Raw genomic sequence first — 19,285 nt, 5'->3', positions numbered from 1 at the left:
GGATTCTCCTACTTGTGCTTGTTGTTGTGACATGTGGTTGAAATGGAGCCAGTGTGGCATTGACCAGAGATCCCCCATCTCCACGTTGAAGCAGCTAGGATTACAACCCTTATGCAGCTTGCTCCTTCCTCAGGAAAGGAGTTTTTTCAAAGAAACAATGAAAAGGAAAAAGTACTGAGAAATTCATCACAAAAAGTCTGTGTTAAGTCTTCTACCTAAATCTTAATCATTTTCAAGACTAAGTTGAATTAAGTTTTCCTAACTAGTCTACTTCCAGGTCTCTTACTTTGTTTTTGCCACATCCACACCCCAGCTTTCCCATCTAATATTAGTATGACTCAGTATCATGCAGCTGCCTGGCATGTGGCTCAGTAGTAGGCTCTGAGTAGCAAGAGTTGAAAATGTACATGTAGCTACAGTGATTTTTAATTGCATTCTCAGACTAACTTGCAAATGCAGAATGTGCATTTCAAAAATCAAAATCTGGCCAGGCGCTGGTGGCTCACGCCTGTAATCCTAGCTACTCAGGAGGCTGAGATCTGAGGATCGCGGTTCAAAGCCAGCCCGGGCAGGAGAGACTGTGAGACTCCTATCTCCAATAAACCACCAGAAAACCGGAAGTGGCGCTTGTAGCTCAAGTGGTAGAGCGCTCGCCTTGAGCTGAAGAGCTGAGGGATAGCGCCCAGGCCCAGAGTTCAAGCCCCACGGCCGACAAAAAAAAAAAAAAAAATCAAAATCTGAATATACTATGTTGAGTATGCTAATAGAAACAGATCTTAAGGATCTTATAATTTAAAAGAACGCATGTTCTAAGGTTTTACAACTATGAATCCTTACAATGAGACAGCCTGCTACCATCATCCCTATGTAACATACAGGAAACTAAACTCAAGAGTGTAAGACATTTGTTCCAAATTACACAAGTAGTAAGAGGAAAACCAAAAATCAAACTCAATATGGCTTACAATAATTAAGCATATCTTCTAAAAGTAAAAAAAAATTATGGACAGTAAATTACCATTGAAGTAAAATGGTATCAGGAATATGGAGGGAATGTGATTCATAAAACTTATGTCAGGGAATGTGGCTTAGTGCTAATGTGCTTGCCTCACATGCATGAAGCCCTGGGTTTGATTCCTCAGTACCATATAAACAGAAAAGGCCAGAAGAGGTACTGTGGCTTAAGTGGTAGAATGCTACCCTTGAGCTCAGATACATTGCCCAGGCCCTGAGTTCAAGCCCCAGGACTGGCAAAAGAAAAAAAGGAAAAAAAAAAAGTCTTGTAGCAAGTATAGTAACTGTTTAATAGAGAAATCCACATTCCTTTAAACCCAGTAAAAACTGAGTCATGTATATTCCACAGGCCTTTTTGGCAGTATTATGAAGTGAACTCAAGACCCCCAAGCATTCTTCTTGAGTGATATACAGCCCTTCCTTTTTTTGTTTTTGGTCAGTTGTGGGCCTTGAACTCCAGACCTAGGTGCTCTTAATTTTTTGTTCAACTCTACCGCTTGAGCCATAGCTCCACTTATGGCTTTTTTGGTAGTATACTGGGGATAAGAGTCTCGTGAACTTTCCTGCCTGGGCTAGCTTTGAACCGTGATCCTCAAATCTCAGCCTCCTGAGTAGCTAGGATTACATGCATGAATCACCAGTGCCTGGCTCTCCCCAATCCTTTTGATCTGTTTTGTTTTTTAGATAAGGTCTCCTGCTGCTTGTGAATGGCTCACTTTTGAGACAGGGTCTTACGAATATCTTGCTGGGCTGGCTTCAAGCTGCAGTCCTCCTATCTCCACCTTCTAAGAACTGGGACAGGCATGTTCCAGCATGCTTCACCTTCAAATGCATTTTCATATTCAATTTTTTAAAATTAACTTTTATAATAGCATTAAAAATTTACATTGTTGCATTGTTTAATTTGAAAGAATATCATGTTCAGTACCATAATATAAGCTGCTACAGGACATAGGAAAAAATTCCTGCTGAACCCATCATGTTTGAGAGAGGAAACATTTCAGCATAAGATATAGTTTACACCTAGAGACATTTGAAGTTAACCCTATGAATCTTGCTCTAGGGATTTATCCATATGCCTTCCAAAGTTCTTCTTTAAAACAAGTAGTCAACAAAATGTTTAAATAGGGATACAGGTTGACCCATTGTAACAATAAGATGTACAAGACACTATGTTGAAAAACAAACTTTAAAATTTAGGTGGGGGAGGGGAGGAATGTAGTTGAGGTAGGAGGGAAGGGATGGTAGGGGAAAAACAAAGGAGGAGGCAACAATGCTTGATAGGATTACCTCGTAATCTCTGTTTTTTGTTTTTTGTTTGCCATAGGGATTGAACTCTGGGCTTGGGCGCTGTCCCTCAGCACTTCAGCTCAAGGCTAGCGTTCTACTGCTTCAGCCACAGAGCCACTTCCAGTTTTCTAGTGGTTTATTGGAGATGAGAGTCTCACAGACTTTGCTGCCCGGGGCTTTGAACCTCGACCCTCAGCTTGTACAGTATTTTTACAATAAAAAACTTATAAAAAAAAAAACATGTAGTTATGCTTAAACCTAACTCCTCTCTTAAAGAAACAAAGAACAATCCTGTCCTTCAATGAGCCACCCCACTAGCCCTTTTCACTGAGAACTTCCTTTGAAGAGGTCTGCCCTCAACATTTTCAAATTCCTTATCTGAGTCATCAACCCTCCACCTCCTAGAATCTGTACCCTCTACTCCCCTGAGATGGTGCTTGCTTAGATCACTGATTATCATAGTGGTGATAAGCCTAATGGATATATATTTTTTTCTTGTTGAAAGTAGAGGACAAAGTATCAGAATGAAAGCAAGTCTTAAAGGAGGAAGGAATAATGAAGGAAGGCCCAGAGAGAAGGGGCCCAGTAAAAAGACAAGGTACCAGCAGGTTAAAATATTTACTATAGGACTGATTCAATGGAAAGATCTAAATTTATCAGGTAGTCAATAAGTACTATATGGAAACAGTTGAGTTTCAGGGCCAAAGGAATGCCAAGTACCAGCCAATGCCATGTCTTCAGTGCCAGGCAGATTTGAGTCTAAATTCCAAATCTATATTAAGCCAGGTGTCCTCATGTGAGTCTTTATATTCAATCCATAGATCCATCATTCATAAAACAAGCAACACAGGTGTGACACTGCATTAAATAGGATAGACTATCTAAAGTGTTAGTGGTCTTATTTGAGAAGGTTCACCAGTAATGCTCAGGCACAGGGAAATAATGTTCAGCACAGAAACAAGGATGCTTGGAACTTGGAAAGTAGACATGGCAGGGAATAAAGAATGTAAGATTGTCTAGAAGGACCAACATAAGATTTGCCAATCCAGAAGAATGGAGCTGGGGAGAGAGGAGGTCAAAATGAGGTTACAGAGTAGACTGAAACTATAGATAAGATTAACTGTTGTGGTCAGAGACGGGAAGCTTGTATTTCAAGATCTTGATGGCAGAACATTTCCAAATAAGAATGAGGTGCAAGTATGCCTGAATCAAGAGGTAATCAAAAGGAAAAGATAGATGATTTTAAGTCATGAACACTGTTTAAGACAGTCATATGAGAAATCCCCAGCTACACATACTTTTGTTTTTGAAATAGGATCTCACTATGTTGACTGATCTTCAAGTCCTAGATTCAAGTAATCTTCCTGCCTCAGCTTTCCTAGTAGCTGCAACTACAGCTTTACACCTTGTTTTTTTGACATACTTACACACCCAACTCATACACACATATGCATACATAAGTTATACAGGAAGTTTCATTGTGGTATTTCCACACATGTTTACAATGTAATCATTCTCACCCTGTCTCCCCCTTGCTTGACATTTTTTGAGAAAGAAAACTCTAAATGTATAATAAAAACTGACATTTAGTAAGTGTCCACTATGTAAGTTAGGTGGACTTTAAAAAAATTGTGGTAAAAACTGGGCACTAGTGGCTCATATCTATAATCCTAGTTACTCAGATCCTGAGTAGGATTAATTAAGTAGCATTAAGTAGGATTGATTTAGTGCTTCCTATTAAGCACCAAAAAAAGCCAGAAGTAGAACTGTGGCTCAAGTGGTAGAATGCTAGCCTTGAGCAAAAAAAGCTAAGGGATAGTGCCTGAATTCCAAGTCTTAGGACTGAAAAAAATTATGGCAAAGAAACCAAAGTCTCTTTGGGAATGTGGCCCTACGTTCAAGTGAGTAGCATAACAATTTAATAGTTATTTTTTAATGTATAGCTCAGTGCATTTACATTGTTCAGTACAGTTTCACTGCTGTGCAACTATCACCGACCATCTCCAGTATTTTTTGTTGTTGTTGTTTGGTTGTGGGGCTTGAACTCTGGGCCTGCACTGTCCCTCACTCTTCAGCTCAAGGCTACCACTTGAGCTACAGCATCACTTCCGGTTTTCTGGTGGTTTATTGAAGAGTCTCACGGTCTTTCCTGCCTGGGCTGGCTTTGAACCGTGATCCTCAGATCTCAGCCTCCTGAGTAGCTAGGATTACAAGCATGAGCCACCAGCACCTGGCCTCCAGTATTTTTCATCTTTCCAAACTAATTATTTGTTTAACCTTAACATATATCTTTATTTATTTATTTATTTATTTTTGGGTCCGGTCATGGGGCCTGAACTCTGGGCCTGGGCGCTGTTCCTCAGCTCTTCAGCTCAAGGCTAGCGCTCTACCACTTGAGCCACAGCGCCACTTCCAGTTTTTTTCTTTTTGCTTATGTGGTGCTGAGGAATCGAACCCAGGGCCTCAGGCATGCAAGGCAAGCACTCTACCACTGAGCCACCTTCCCAGCCCATATCTTTATTTTTATAAGTGCAGAAACTGAATCTTTAAGAGATTGACTTTGCAGTATATTTAGATTCAAAGTTAGGCCTCATTTTAAAATCTAAAGCTTAGCCGGGCGCTGGTTGCTCACGCCTGTAATCCTAGCTAACAGGAGGCTGAGATCTGAGGATCTCAGTTCAAAACCAGCCCAGGTAGGAAAGACTGTGAGACTCTTATCTCCAATAAACTACCAGAAAACTGGAGGTGGTGCTGTGGCTCAAGCGGTAGAGTGCTCGCCTTGAGCTGAAGAGCTCAGGGACATTGACCAAGCCCAGAGTTCAAGCCCCATGACCGCCAAAAAAAAAAAAAAAAAATCTAAACCTTGACACATTGCTGCTAATGGGAATAACAAACCCTCCCACATAAAGTCGTGAAGGAGGAGATGTTTTGCTTAATCCTGCTCATTGACTTGAGTTACTACTGCTTTCCTCTCCTAACTGTCCAGCCTTTAGATAAACAGATCTATACTCAATTTTGTTTCTAGATATTAACTAGGTCATGAAGGATCTTAAATTTTTTTTTCTGGTTCCTAATACATGTCAGGAATGGTAAGTGACACTAGAATAAGATGTGCATCTATTCAGGTTTTGGATGAAAGGTTCAACATAAAACTCCTGTTTGCTTTCGCTTTGTGCTGCTTCAGAAAGAATGAAGCAACAGGATACACGATTCTTTTCTATTCTTTCTTGAGTGAAATTCAAATTCTTTTTGTTTACAAAATATATTTTCTTTTCATATTATCTTCTTTCTACACAATTTATTCTGCTCTGCAAGCAGTTCCAGAAGCTAAATTTAAAAAACAAAACTAAGTAATCATTCTAGTTCAAGCATACCTTCAAAACAATTCTTGGTAAACATTTTCTCAAAGCTATAAATTAGGTGATTAGTTTTAACAAAATGAAACTAGAAATAACTATGTCAAACTTTTTATATGTATATCCACTTGTATAAATATACATTCATGCATATATATGTTATCACTTGAAATATTTAATATATAAACCTCAGAAGCAGCAGGCTAGAATTGCCCAATCTGGTGGGAATTTTTCAAATACATTTTGAGAAGCATGAAATCTGTTTCAGAAAGTTTTCATTCTGCTTACAGAGCAACAGAAATGGCTGTCCAGGAAGAGGTTATAAAAGTTGTGCTGCAGAGGTTTTTGGCTTCCGCACCTCTGAGATTATAGTGTTTATTGCCAAGAAGTGACATGTGAAATCCCCAACTTGAGGCCACATGATGGCACTTTTAGCTCCATCAGCATTAACCATTCACCCTCATTTCATCTTTAAATCACAACTGGCTTTTCAACATCTGTTCTTCCTTCTTGAAAGTTTTGGATTTTCACACATAATTCTATAAAGGTCCCTTAAAAACTTGTCAGAGCCCATCTTAACCAAAGGAGACATAAATGTGACTATCTAAATGAACACTCTCTCCCATGGCATCAAACTGTGTGTGGTCTTTTTCTGACCACTAAGTGGGCACAAAGTTGCTAACTCACAACAGGAGAAGCACTGTACTGCTCTAGGGTCCAAATCATTCTATGTCAATGTTTTTTCTCTATAAAAGTATCAAGAAGCTGGGCGCTGGTGGCTCACACCTGTAATCCTAGCTACTCAGGAAGCTGAGATCTGAGGATCACCATTCAAAGCCAGCCCAGGCAGGAAACTCCAAGAGACTTATCTCCAATAAACCACCAGAAAACCAGAAGTGGTGCTGTGGCTCAAGAGGCTGAGATCTGAGGATCGCCATTCAAAGCCAGCCCAGGCAGGAAACTACATGAGACTTATCTCCAATAAACCACCAGAAAACCAGAAATGGTGCTGTGGCTCAAGTGGTAGAGCGCTAGCCTTGAGCTGAAGATCCGAGGCTCAGCACCCAGGCCCAGAGTTTAAGCCCTATGACTGCCCAAAAAAAAAAAAAAAAAAAAGTATCAAGAGACATTTTATCACAGTACTGCTGCTCTCCACCACATTAGAGACTAAAAGATTTCTAGGACCCTTTCCAAGGCCAAAGCCTTGAGACAAATACAGAGCAAAAATTTATGAATCAGTCTTAACAGTTTGTTAGTCATTTATGCATCTGTACCAGTGATGTAGTAAACCTACTGTATTATCAAGTATTATTATAAAGTTTGAGGAATGCTACTAGGCTTTGGTATTTTAGAGTCAAAGTAAAAAAACCTTTATATTGAACTGGTTCAAATTCAATGTTTTCCAATGGCAGAAGAGATCAAGACATCCTCAAAGAGCTCAGAATATGCTCTAAAATATTCTGGACTCTTTTTCATAACCTCTGGTTTATTGGAGATAAAGTTTCACGGACTTTCCTGCTCAGGCTGGCTTTGAAACTCGATCCTCAGATCTCAGTCTCCTGAGTAGCTAGGATTACAGGTGTGAGCCACCGGTGCCCTAAATTCTACAATTTTTTAAAAGCATTTTTTCGTTTAAAAGACTAATTCTAAGTCTGTAGTAATGGGATTATTTGAAGGGATTAGGGTAAAGGGAGAAGGTAGAGGAAAAGAAAATGGTAAAGGGTGAATTGATACCAAAATACATTGAATCTGTGTGTTAAGAAAGCATTATGAAACTCACAGAAATCAAGGAGAGAACGGGGGGGGGGGTGGAAGGATGAGGGAAGAAGGCATAATAGAAGAGATTAATGTGATTAAAGTACATTATATGCAAGTGTGAGACATCATAGTGAAACCCTTTTGGAGAATGAATGCAAAAAAAGTGCTGTGCAGAAGAGGGTACCAGTGGGAGGGTGAAGATAGGAAGAGTGAATATGGTTGAAGTAATTTACATTTATGTATGAAAACAGAACAATGAAACCTGTTGAAATTATTTTTAGAAGCCAGTGCTAGTGGCTCACACCTGTAATCCTAGCTACTCAGGAGGCTGAGGTCTGAGGATCGTGGTTAAAAGCCACCGCAGGCAGAAAAGTCTGTGGGACCCTTGTCTCCAATAACCTACTCAGAAAAAACTGGCAGTGGTGTTGTGGCACAAATGGTAGAGCACTAGCCTTGAGCAAAAGAAGCTTAGGGACAGTGTCCAGGCCCAGAGTTAAAGCCTCAGGAAAGGCAAAAAATGATATTAATTTTAGCAATAGGGGAGGGGAAAAGAGAAGAGTGATGACATAAGTCTAATTAAGATACATGGTTCATAATGAAACCCACTTGTACAATATATGCTAATAGTGTTTCAAAAAACCCAAACCCAAAAAAAAACCAAAAACCCTAACTCTAAATGATGTAACTATACTACATGTGAGTAGAGTTCTCAATGTATCATATTTCGGTTAAGCTTATAATTAGGAAAGCCTTTTTTTTTTTTTTTTGGTCAGTCTTGGGGTTTAAACTCCGGGCCTGGGTGCCGCCTCTCAGCTTTTCAGCTCAAGATGAGTACTCTACTACTTGAGCCACAGCGCCACTTCAGGTGTTCTGGTGGTTAACTGGAGATAAGAGTTTCATGGACTTTCTTGCTGAGGCTGGCTTTGGACAGTGAGCCTGAGATCTAGCTTCCTGAGTAGCTAGGATTACAGGTGTGAGCCACTGGCACCCAGCAACCAGAAAAGCTTTCAAAAATACTAAATACTAGAAATTTTCAGCATACATTACAAAAAAAAGAAAACCAATCTCTGTAATAACAGTGACCTCTAGTGGGTTTATTAAGTAACACTGGTATAATCCCTAATCCTAAAAATATAGAAATGAAGGTAACACTTGCATCTAAATACCAATATGATTGCAAAAGTAATAAATGCTGAACATGGGAGGGGGGAGGCAGGGAAGGGAGGTGAAGGGTAAACAAAGGAGGAGGCTGCAATGCTTGGTAAGAAATGTATGCATTATCCTGCCCATGTAATTGTAGCCCCTCTGTACAGTATGTTCTCAAATAAAATAAAATAAAATTTAAAAAAAAATGCTGAACATAATCAAGGCCTATAGTCATACTACATACAACAGGAAAAATGTTTAGATTACTGTTTTCTTCTAATCAAGTTGTATATGATGAATCAAAATCTATCACTAGCTGAAAAAAAACACTCAGAATCTGAGTTTGTTAAATAAATCTGAGTTTGTTAGTTGGATTGAATATAAGGACCCTTTAAGCTTTTGCATTGTGATTCTTTCTTCTTTAATCCATCTTGCATACCAACACCAGATGAAGTTCTATTCCAAAACATCTGATGAGCCAGGTGCTGGTGGCTCACGCCTGTAATCCTAGCTACTCAGAAGGCTGAGATCTGAGGATGGTGGTTCAAAGCCAGCCCAGGCAGGAAAGTCTATGAGACTCATCTCCAATTAACCACCAGAAAACCAGAAGTGGTGCTGTGGCTCAAGTGGTAGAGTGCTTGTCTTGAGCTGAAGAGCTCAAACTCAGGCTCAGAGTTCAAGCGCCATGACCAAAAACAACAAAAAACCCCCACATCTGATTGTCCCCAGACGTACCAAACTTAGCTAGCCTCTTGTTACCTATTTCTCACGCTCCTGCAGATAGCAGGATACTTCTTTCCTATGCAGTATTAAGTGATTAGCAGGTATGCAGTATACTGTGTGGATATTTGGGGAAAAGGAATGGCTCCTGAGCAGGAGAAAGGAGCAAGATGTTATCAAATTTAATTTTCAGCCACTATCAGGACTTGAACTAAGGGGCTTCTCATTTGGCTTGCTTGCTCAAGGCTGGCACTGTACTTTTTTTTTTCCAGGGCTGAGGACTGAACCCAGGGCCTTGCGCACACCAGGCGGGTGCCCTTCCACTGGGCTAAACCCCCAGCCCCTGGCACTGTACTTCTTAAGCCACATTTTCAGCCAAGCATTTTGCTAATTGGAGATGGAATCTCACAGGCTTTTGTGTCTGGGTTGGCCTGAGCATCCTCTATCAGCCTTCTGAGTAGCTAGGATTACAGGTATGAACTACAGATGCTTGGCATGGTAAGAGTTTTAATCATGCTATTCAAAATGATGTAATTTAATTCAACTTTTTGTCTTTGTTTTGTCGTGGGACTTGAACTCGGGGCCTGGGCATTGTCCCTCAGCTCTTCAGCTCAAGGCAAGCTCTCTACCACTTAAGTCACAGCACCACTTCAAAATGATGTAATTTAAAACTTATGAATTATCTCTATAATATTCCATTTAATATTTTCAAACTACAGTTGATGTAAGCAAGACATAGATGATAGAAGAATATCTACTCCCATGAATTTTTTCCCCTTTTATTCATGGTTTCTCACTAAGCAATATCTTAATCTTGCTAATATACATTATACATCTCCATTAAAGTTAGAAAAATATTATTCTGCCATCTATCTCAATAATTATTTTTCTGGGGGGCAGTATCAGGGTTGAATTCAGAGCAGGGCTCTGTCCTTGAATGCTAAATACTAGTGCTCTATCACTTGAGACACAGCTCCAGCTCCACTTCCAGCTTTAAAAAAAAAAAAGTTGGGGCTAGGAAGGTAGCTCAGAGGTAGAGTGCTTGCCTTGCATGCATGAGGCCCTGGGTTCGATTCCTCAGCACCACATAAGCAAAAAGAAAAAAAAAAGCCGGAACTGGCGCTGTGGCTCAAGTGGTAGAACACTAGCTTTGAGCTGAAGAGCTGAGGGACAGCGCCCAGGCCCAGAGTTCAGGCCCCACAACCGGACCCAAAAAAAAAAAAAAAAAAAAAAAGAAGTTGCATGGATTTTCCTACGTGGGCTGGCTTAGAATCCTGATTTTCAAACCTCAGCTTCCTAAGTAGCTAAGATTATAGGCACGAGCCACAAGCACTCTGCTCTATCTCAATCATTATTAAACTCACAAGTTGGTACATATATGTGTGCGTGTGCTCTACCAGGTACTAAAGAGAAACTGCATACTTTGAATATAAATTAATTCATTTAGATTAAGGGAAACAAATGACCATTTTCATCTTTTTTTAAGAAAATAAAGGCTATATATCTATATGACAATTTCAAGAACCATAAATACTAAGTGGCAAGACTTCAAATTCTGAGATGGACATTCTGATGATAGGTTAGTAAGGTTTTAGGCAAAGATTCAGAAAAATCTCATTTTTTTTTTTTTTTTTTTTTTTTTGCTGCCAGTCATGGGGCTTGAACTCAGGGCCTGGGCACTCTGTCCCTGAGCTTCTTTTGCTCAAGGCTAGCACTCTACCACTTGAGCCATAGTGCCACTTCTGGCTTTTTCTGTTTATGTGGTACTGAGGAATCGACCCAGGGCTTCATGCATGCTAGGCAAGCACTCTACCACTAAGCCACATTCCCAGCCCAGAAAAAACTATTCTAAATGAGCTAAACGAAGTACTCAAACCTGAAGAAAATAGAGATAGCAAAAAAAATGGCTTGATAAATGATTTTGAAGTGGATACAAGATGGTATAAGTAGAGAAAGCATCTTTGGAAAGAGTTAAAAATAACTTAAGTTGGTATTAGAGATTGATCTTTCTCAGTCTACCAAAAAGTAGAAAGAATTATTAGGAAAACAAACAAATGTGTATGATTTAAATTACCTCTCTTCTTCTCGAACCCATACTGGAGTGTTAGAAATCTGTGCTTCAAAAATCTTAGATGCTTTGTAACAAAAATTGCTGCAAAAAGACTGAAAAGAACATTGTAAAATTAGTCATTTTCTTATTGTGAAATATAACCTACATAAAGATAGTATAAAATAAGTAGCTCAAAGGAAAAACAAGCCCACAAATCTTATACTCCCAGGTTCAGGTACGTTTTAGTTTTTGGTTGGTCATGGGGCTTGAACCGTGGGCCTGAGCGCTGTCCCTAAGTTCTTCAGCTCAAGGCGAGCACTCTACCACTTGAGCCACAGCGCCACTTCCAATTTTCTGGTGGTTAATTGGAGTCTCTCACTGTCTTTCCTGCCTGGGCTGGCTTTGAATTGCAATCCTCCAGCCTCCTGAGTAGCTAGGATTACATGCGTGAGCCACCAGTCCCCAGCTCAGGTACTTTTGAAATGCCATTCACACTGTACTTCTCTACAATCCCCAGAAGGAACCACTATAACAAATATCATTTTAATTACCTCCCTTTCTTTTTACTACTGGAGCTTGAACTTACGGCCCACTTTTGTGTTGTTCATAGCCTTGCTTTGAATTTTTCTTTTTGGTAGTCAAGGGGCTTGAACTCGGCCTGGGCACTGTCCCTGAGCTTTTCTGCTCAAGGCTGGCACTCTACCACTTGCAGCCATAGCTCCACTTTCAGTTTTCTGGTGGTTAAACAGAGATAAGGGTTTCATGGACTTTATTGACTGGGCTGGCTTTGAACCATGATCCTCAGATTTCAGCTACCTGAGTAGCTAGGATTACAGGCTCTTGCCTATAATATATCAGCCCTGCTGATTTTCTTTATTGTACACACACACACAAAAATTATGTATGTCCCTATAAAGCATACTACTGAGTTTTGCCTATTTTAAAACTTACCTAAAAGGGATCATATTGTTATGTACTATTCTCTTTCAGTCATGTTTTTAAGATTCATTTACATAATTTTATGTTACACTTTACTGTGTCTTATTACATTCCATGTTTTAAGTATAATCTCTATATGGACAATTCAATTATTTCTAATTTTATGCTGTTACTTTGTTAAAATCTTAACTTTTTTTTTATTTTGGAAACAATGTCTATGTAACCCACACTGGCCTTGAACACTCACCTTGGTGCTCCATCTCCTATAGCTCATCTTATCCCCCATTCAGAATGTAGTTAAGGGACATTATGTTCACACATAACCAGTATCCATCTTTGGAAGTCTGCTCATCTTGCCAGGTGCTGGTGGCTCACGCTTGTAATCCTAGCTATGGAGAAGGCTGAGATCTGAGTATGACAGTTCAAAGCCAGCCCCAGGAACAAAATCTTTTTTTTTTTTTTGGCCGGGGGGGGGGGTGGGTGAGTGGGTGGCGGGGGAGAGGTGTCAGTCATGGGGCTTGAACTCTGGGCTTGGGCGCTGTCCCTCAGCTATTCAGCTCAAGGCTAGTGCTCTACCACTTGAGCCACAGTGCCACTTCTGGTTTTCTGAGTGTTTTATTGGAGATAAGAGTTTCACGGACTTTCCTGCCCAGGCTGGCTTTGAACTGAGATTCTCAGATCTCAGCCTCCTAAGTAGCTAGGATACAGGCATGAATCACCGGCGCCCAGCTCTGTGAGACTCTTATCTCCAGTTAACCCCCAGAAAACAAGTTGCACTGTGGCTCAAAGTGGCAGAGTGGTAGCCTTGAGTAAAAAAAGCTCAGCGGGGGCTGGGAAGGTGGCTCAGTGGTAGAGCGCTTGCCTTGCATGCATGAGGCCCTGGGTTCAATTCCTCAGCACCACATAAGCAAAAAGAAAAAAGCCGGAAGTGGTGCTGTGGCTCAAGTGGTAGAGTGCTAGCCTTGAGCTGAAGAGCTGAAGGACAGTACTCAGGCCCAGAGTTCAGGCCCACGACCGGACCCAAAAAAAAAAAACAAACTCAGGGGCAGCACCTAGGCCCTGAGTTCAAATCCCACAACCACCACCACTGCCAATAAAAAGTTTGCTCGTCTTACAAAACAGAAACTCTATATCCATAGATAGCACAGGCACCATGCTGCTGTCTCTTTAAATTTGATTACTTTAGGTATTTCATATAGGTGGAATCGTACAGTATTTGTCTTATTTCCCTTAGCATAAAACCCTCAAGGTTCATCTATGTTACAGCATTTTAGTCTTTCTTTTAAAGGCTGCATAATCCTTACTGTATGCATATAAACATTTTGTTAATCTCCACAGAAAGTTCTTAAACATATGCCAAGTGCACACAATCAAGAATATCTTTAGAATATACACCATGTCATACAAGGCTTGTTCACACAGTAGGTGTAAAGTTGATAGAATGTAGGTCAGAGGACTTGTCTAGCACATGTAAGTCCTTGGGTTTTATCCAGCAATGCTGGGGTAATAAATGTATAGTCATCTTGAACAACAAATAGTTCCTCAAAAAGGTGGTATCAAGTTTTGCTTCTATAAGCATGACAAAAAATTCCTAATGTTGTCAGACTTTATAAGAACTCAAATAATTTGTGAACATATTTGTGATTTCCCTCAATAAAAGATGCAGCATCTTTTCATATGTTCACTAGGCATTCAAGTTTACCATGTAAATGTTTTCTACTAGTTTGCTTTCCCTTTTCTTACAGATTATATATTCTGGATATGAACCTAAAGTCAATTATATACAGAAATTTATAACTTATTTGTCACTTCTCATTCTGTCAACCAAAGTTGACAGAACCAAAGTTCTAAATTTAATGTAGAAAAGTTTGTCAGTTTTTCCACCAAGGTTGATAATGTCTTATATAAAAACTTCTACCTCAAGTTTATATTCTTGCATATGATCTTAGAAAAGATCTTCCTTTTACATTACGTCTTTTTTCTATCTACTTTGCAAACAGACTGAGTAGAGAGGTGCTCATTTGTTTCCACTTGGATAGAACTGTGCCAGTATCATTTATAGAAAAACCCTTGTTTTTTTCCCACTGATACATAATACTCTCATCACCATATATCAAGTTCCACATATACAGTGGGTCTGCTATTAGTTTCTATCCTATCTTAGTTTTTTTTAGATTTGTGTCAATATGTACTTGAATTCTATTTACTATCATATTAAAAACTGAAACCTTAAACATAGCATTTGAACTTACCTTTCTTTCAGTAATATCATAGACTTTATTGGTTTTGGTAGAAATTTTATATTTCTGTTTTGGTACCTAAATAAAAGAAAGTATAGTTTAGAAAAGAATCCAAGCAATAAACAGACTTTTAAAATTAAGTCATCTACATATCATAGCTGTGGCCAACTCAAGTCATTAGTTCAAGACCTCAGGTTTCATTCCCTGTCTCTACAAAGTATTTTTCCAAATTTTAAAAAATACAAAAGCTTATGCTAAAAAAAAAATATAGTTACTTACAGTTCCCAATTTCTTCTGACACAAAGGGTAACCACAGAGTTTGATGATAGATCGTTCATCCACAATATCGCTGTAGTGAGCAGGAGTGATAAATTTCCCCTGTAATGACAGGAGAGGGCGCTCCTCTCAGAATAATGGAAAAAGACATTTATCAGCTCAAATCCTCATCAAATTTACCTGAAAAATGCAGGGATAACCCAAGCACCTGCTTCTAAGTTAAAAGAATCAGAGGAGAAAATAAAGGAGAAGCATTTAAAAAATGTTCAACATAAACACTCAAAAATATGTTATTAGGCTGAGGGTGTTACTCAAGTGGCAGAGCACCTGGCTAGTAAGTTGGAGGTCCTGAGTGTAACTACCTAGTACCACCAAAAAAATTATTAAAAACAATTTATGTCACAGCAGACTATGGACCTTTGTAGATTGCAATAGTTAAAAGAATTTTGAAACAACAAGAAGTGATACGACTGTATCAAAAGCAAATGACGGTATCTTTTATTTTTAAACAAAAATTATTCACACAGACACAAGTAAAAATTTTATGTATATGTTTACACCGTTATATGTTATAGACTGTGATAGACAATTTGCTCCAGGAAAGTTAGAATGAACTTGTGAATTTAAATGAGCATCATTATTCCACAATACTGTGAAATTTGGGAAATTATGTAATCACTTAATTACAATTATAAAAAAAAAAAGAACCTCAGGGAAGGTAGGGAGGGAAGGGATGGTAGGGGGAATACAATGGAGGGGGTAACAATGCTCAATAGGAAGTGTACTCATTACCTTGCTCATGTAACTGTAACCCTCTGTATAGTATCTTTACAATAAAAAAATAAAAAAAAAAACAATTTTAGGAAACAAGGTATATCAATAAAATGTTATTGTGCTAGGCACAGAGGCTTAAGTATATAATCCTAGCTACTTGTGAGGTGGGGATAACTAGAGGATTGGTCATGAAGCTAGGTTATTTTGAAAATAACCAATATAATAAGGGCTGGAAGAGTCACTCATGGCACAGTGCCTGGCTAGTTAAGTGCACTCTTGTGGGTTCAAACCAAACCAACTCCCATCCACCCCCCGCAAAAAAAGTCATTGTGGCTCAAGTATTTTGGGCAAAATATTCTTATTGAAAAATGTGTACAGAATTGTAAGATGATAAGTTAGCATCAATTATTTTTGGTATCTTCACAGTCAAATGATCTCAATTGTTGTTTTATAACCTTGAGATCTTTTTGAACAAGTTTTTCTGTTTTTATAGGGATTGAAATACTTTTACAAATTTTTTGTTTGAAAAGGGAGCATTTGTGGGATTTGTTAAAAAACAAAAACAGCAAAAACCAGTTTAGTTAGTGTCTGGCTATGGAGCCTAAGCTGGTCCTGAACTTGTGATCACCTTCCTTTTGCCTCTCCAGTATTAAGATTACAAGCAGGAAGTGGAGCTGTAGCTCAAGTGGTAGAGCGCTCGCCTTGAGCTGAAGAGCTGAGGGACAGCGCCCAGGCCCAGAGTTCAAGCCCCACGGCCGACCAAAAAAAAAAAAAAGATTACAAGCATGTCAGTCTTGGGAGCTTGAACTCAGTGCTGTTTCAGAGCTTTTCTTGCTCAAGGCTAGTACTACACTACTTTAAGTCACAGCTCCACTTCAATTTTCTGGTGGTTAATTGGAAACAAAGAGTCTATGGACTTTCCCACCCGGGCTGGCTCTGAACCATGATCCTCAGATCTAACTCTTGAGTAGCTAGGATTACAGGTATGAGCCATTGGCTCACACACCTGGCTTTGTTTTCTTTAGTGTCATCATGGATGTGGATTCTATGTAGTTACCAGGGCCAATGAAAATAGTATCATGCTTCCATTCTTGTTTAGAAAAGCTCTGAACCATACTTAGAATTATTTTTTGCAACACAAGCTCTAAATATTTTTGTCTGGAGGATTAAAAGGATATATTCAAAAGTTTAATGAAATAAAGCTGTTTAAAAAACACATGAGGCCGGGCGCTGGTGGCTCACGCCTGTAATCCTAGCTACTCAGGAGGCTGAGATCTGAGGATCGCGGTTCAAAGCCAGCCAGGGCAAGAAAGACCGTGAGACTCCTATCTCCAATAAACCACCAGAAAACCGGAAGTGGCGCTGTAGCTCAAGTGGTAGAGCGCTCGCCTTGAGCTGAAGAGCTGAGGGACAACGCCCAGGCCCAGAGTTCAAGCCCCACGACCGACAAAAAAACAAAAAAAACAAAACAAAAAAAAACACGATTCGGGCTGAGAAGGTGGCTCAGTGGTAAGAGTGCTTGTCTTGCATGCATGAGGCCCTGGGTTCGATTCCTCAGCACCACATAAGCAGAAAAAAAAAGCTGGAAGTGGTGCTATCGCTCAAGTGGTAGTATGCTAGCCTTGAGCTGAAGAGCTGAGGGACAGCGCCCAGGCCCAGAGTTCAGGCCCCATGACCGGACCCAAAAAAACAAACAAACACATGATTCTGTGTTGTCCTAACTCATCTGTATTTAAGGTATTTAACATACTACACAGTATTACATTAACCAAACAATCTTGTGGGGCTGGGAATGTGGCTTAGTGGTAGAGTGCTTGCCTAGCATGCATGAAGCCCAGGGTTGGATTCCTCAGTACCTCATGAACAGAAATAGCGAGGTGTGGCGCTGTGGCTCAAGTAGTAAAGTGTTAGCCCTGAGCAAAAGCAGCACAGAGACAGTGCCCAGGCTGTGTGTTCAACCCCAGGACTGGCAAAAAAATAAAAATAAAAATCTTGTTACTCAAAATAGCACAAGATACCCGGGTGCTGGTGGTTATCCCCGTAATTCTAGCTATACTGGAGGCTGAGATCTGAGGACTCCAGTTCAAAGCAAGTATGTCCATGAGACTTTCTGGTCAGAGACCAGGGCTCAAACTCAGTACCTGACACTTTCGCTCACTGGCTAGTGCACTACCAACTGAGTCACACCTCTAACCCCAATCCCTCTCCCCTTTCCCTCCCCCCACCCCATGAGACTCTTCATCTCCAATTAAACACCAAAAAGCATAAGTGGAGCTGTGGCTCAAGTAATAGAACACTCGCCTTTAGACCAAAAGTTCAGGGACTGCACTGAGGCCCAGAGTTCAAGCCTCAGGACTAACACCACACAGACACAGACACAGACAGACAGACAGACACAGACACACACACACACAAAGCACAATGTAAGTATCAGAAAACTGACATTGTGATCACTAGTGCAAAGGTAGGACAATCAGGTACTTAAAACACAACTGCTACTGAGATTAAAATGCATTTTTTATAATTTAAATACTAAGTGTGTTGACATATGTATACTTTGTGGAATAACATGTGCGCCACAGAGGCTTAAATTCACTCTCCGCTTTTTCACTCACAGCTGACAATTCTACCACTTAAGCCACACCTCCACTTCTGGCTTTTGCTGGTAATGAAGTAAGGGTCTCAAGAGTTCATCTCTGGGGCTGCTTTTGAACCATGACCTTATGGACTCAGCCTTCTGAGTAGTTAAGATTGTAAGGCTGAGCAACTGGTGCCAGGCAATTACACTGCTTTTAACTATAGCCATTTAACCACTGTTATCTTTCATTAATTTATTTTAAAGTCATTATACAGCATGTAATATTATGGTAATTACTTTAAAATGCACAAATTACATATAGTATGTTACCTGTTATCTAATAATCAAATTGAAAATTTTCAATACAAAGAAGTTTCATTTTGCACAGATTTTTTTTTTTTTTTGGGTCCGGTCATGGGGACTGAACTCTGGGCCTGGGTACTGTCCCTCAGCAATTCAGCTCAAGGCTAGCGCTCTACCACTTGAGCCACAGCGCCACTTCCGGCTCTTTTCTTTTTGTTTATGTGGTACTGAGGAATCGAACCCAGTGCCTCATGCATGCACGGCAAGCGCTACACTGAGCCAGATTTTAAAATGTTGTTCTATAAAACATAAATGATTTGTCAACATTACACATACACACTCCTTTAGGAACTCTTCAGTGATATTCTCTTCTAAAAGTTGTTCAACAATACGTAGAGCTTTTCTCTCAAATTCAATCTTCTTTTTCACAGTTGCTTCTAGTTCTGCTTTCCTAAAAATTTAACGAGAAAGTTAGCCCACTTATAAGTTTCATTATGTCCCCAACATTTCATAACTTTAAGTCTAACACTAATGGGAGGCACTATCTTGCCATTTTACATTTGCATTTTTTATGCTGTCACTTTTTCTTTTCTTGTCAGTGGTGGGGCTTGAACTCAAGGCCTGGCTCTGTCCCTGAGCTAATTTGCTCAAGGCTAGTGCTCTATAACTTTAAGGCACAGCTCCATTTCCTGGTTTTGAGAGGTTAATTGGCAATAAGAGTCTCTCAGGGACTTTTCTGCCTGGGCTGGCTTTGAATCATGATCCTCAGATCTTAGGCTCCCTAGTAGCTGAGATTACAGGCATGAGCCACAAGCATCCAGCTTATACTGTTACTTTGACC

General features: G+C 39.8%; 1 protein-coding gene across 5 annotated transcripts in view; it reads right to left on the bottom strand.

Annotated features, from left to right (window-relative positions):
• Window positions 1–19,285, bottom strand: part of Rpap2 (RNA polymerase II associated protein 2) — a 68,007-nt gene that overhangs the window by 43,903 nt on the left and 4,819 nt on the right. For 4 of the 5 annotated variants that reach the window (XR_011368782.1, XR_011368783.1, XM_070007656.1 and 1 more), the window contains exons 3-6: window positions 18,775–18,895; window positions 14,793–14,891; window positions 14,526–14,591; window positions 11,359–11,447 (exon numbers count right to left, since the gene is read on the bottom strand). Coding sequence is in view for 3 of the 5 variants with exons in the window: in XM_070007656.1 (XP_069863757.1) it covers window positions 11,359–11,447; window positions 14,526–14,591; window positions 14,793–14,891; window positions 18,775–18,895 (375 nt within the window). In the remaining 2 variants the exon portion in view is untranslated. The remainder of the gene's footprint in view (window positions 1–11,358; window positions 11,448–14,525; window positions 14,592–14,792; window positions 14,892–18,774; window positions 18,896–19,285) is intronic. The other variant, XM_070007657.1, reaches the window with a different exon arrangement.

Source organism: Dipodomys merriami, unplaced genomic scaffold (genome assembly GCF_024711535.1).
Source record: "Dipodomys merriami isolate MVZ:Mamm:240054 unplaced genomic scaffold, mDipMer1.0.p SCAF_7, whole genome shotgun sequence".
Taxonomy (NCBI): domain Eukaryota; kingdom Metazoa; phylum Chordata; class Mammalia; order Rodentia; family Heteromyidae; genus Dipodomys; species Dipodomys merriami.
Note: the sequence above shows the minus strand (reverse complement) of the source record. Positions and strands in the feature narration are given on the sequence as shown.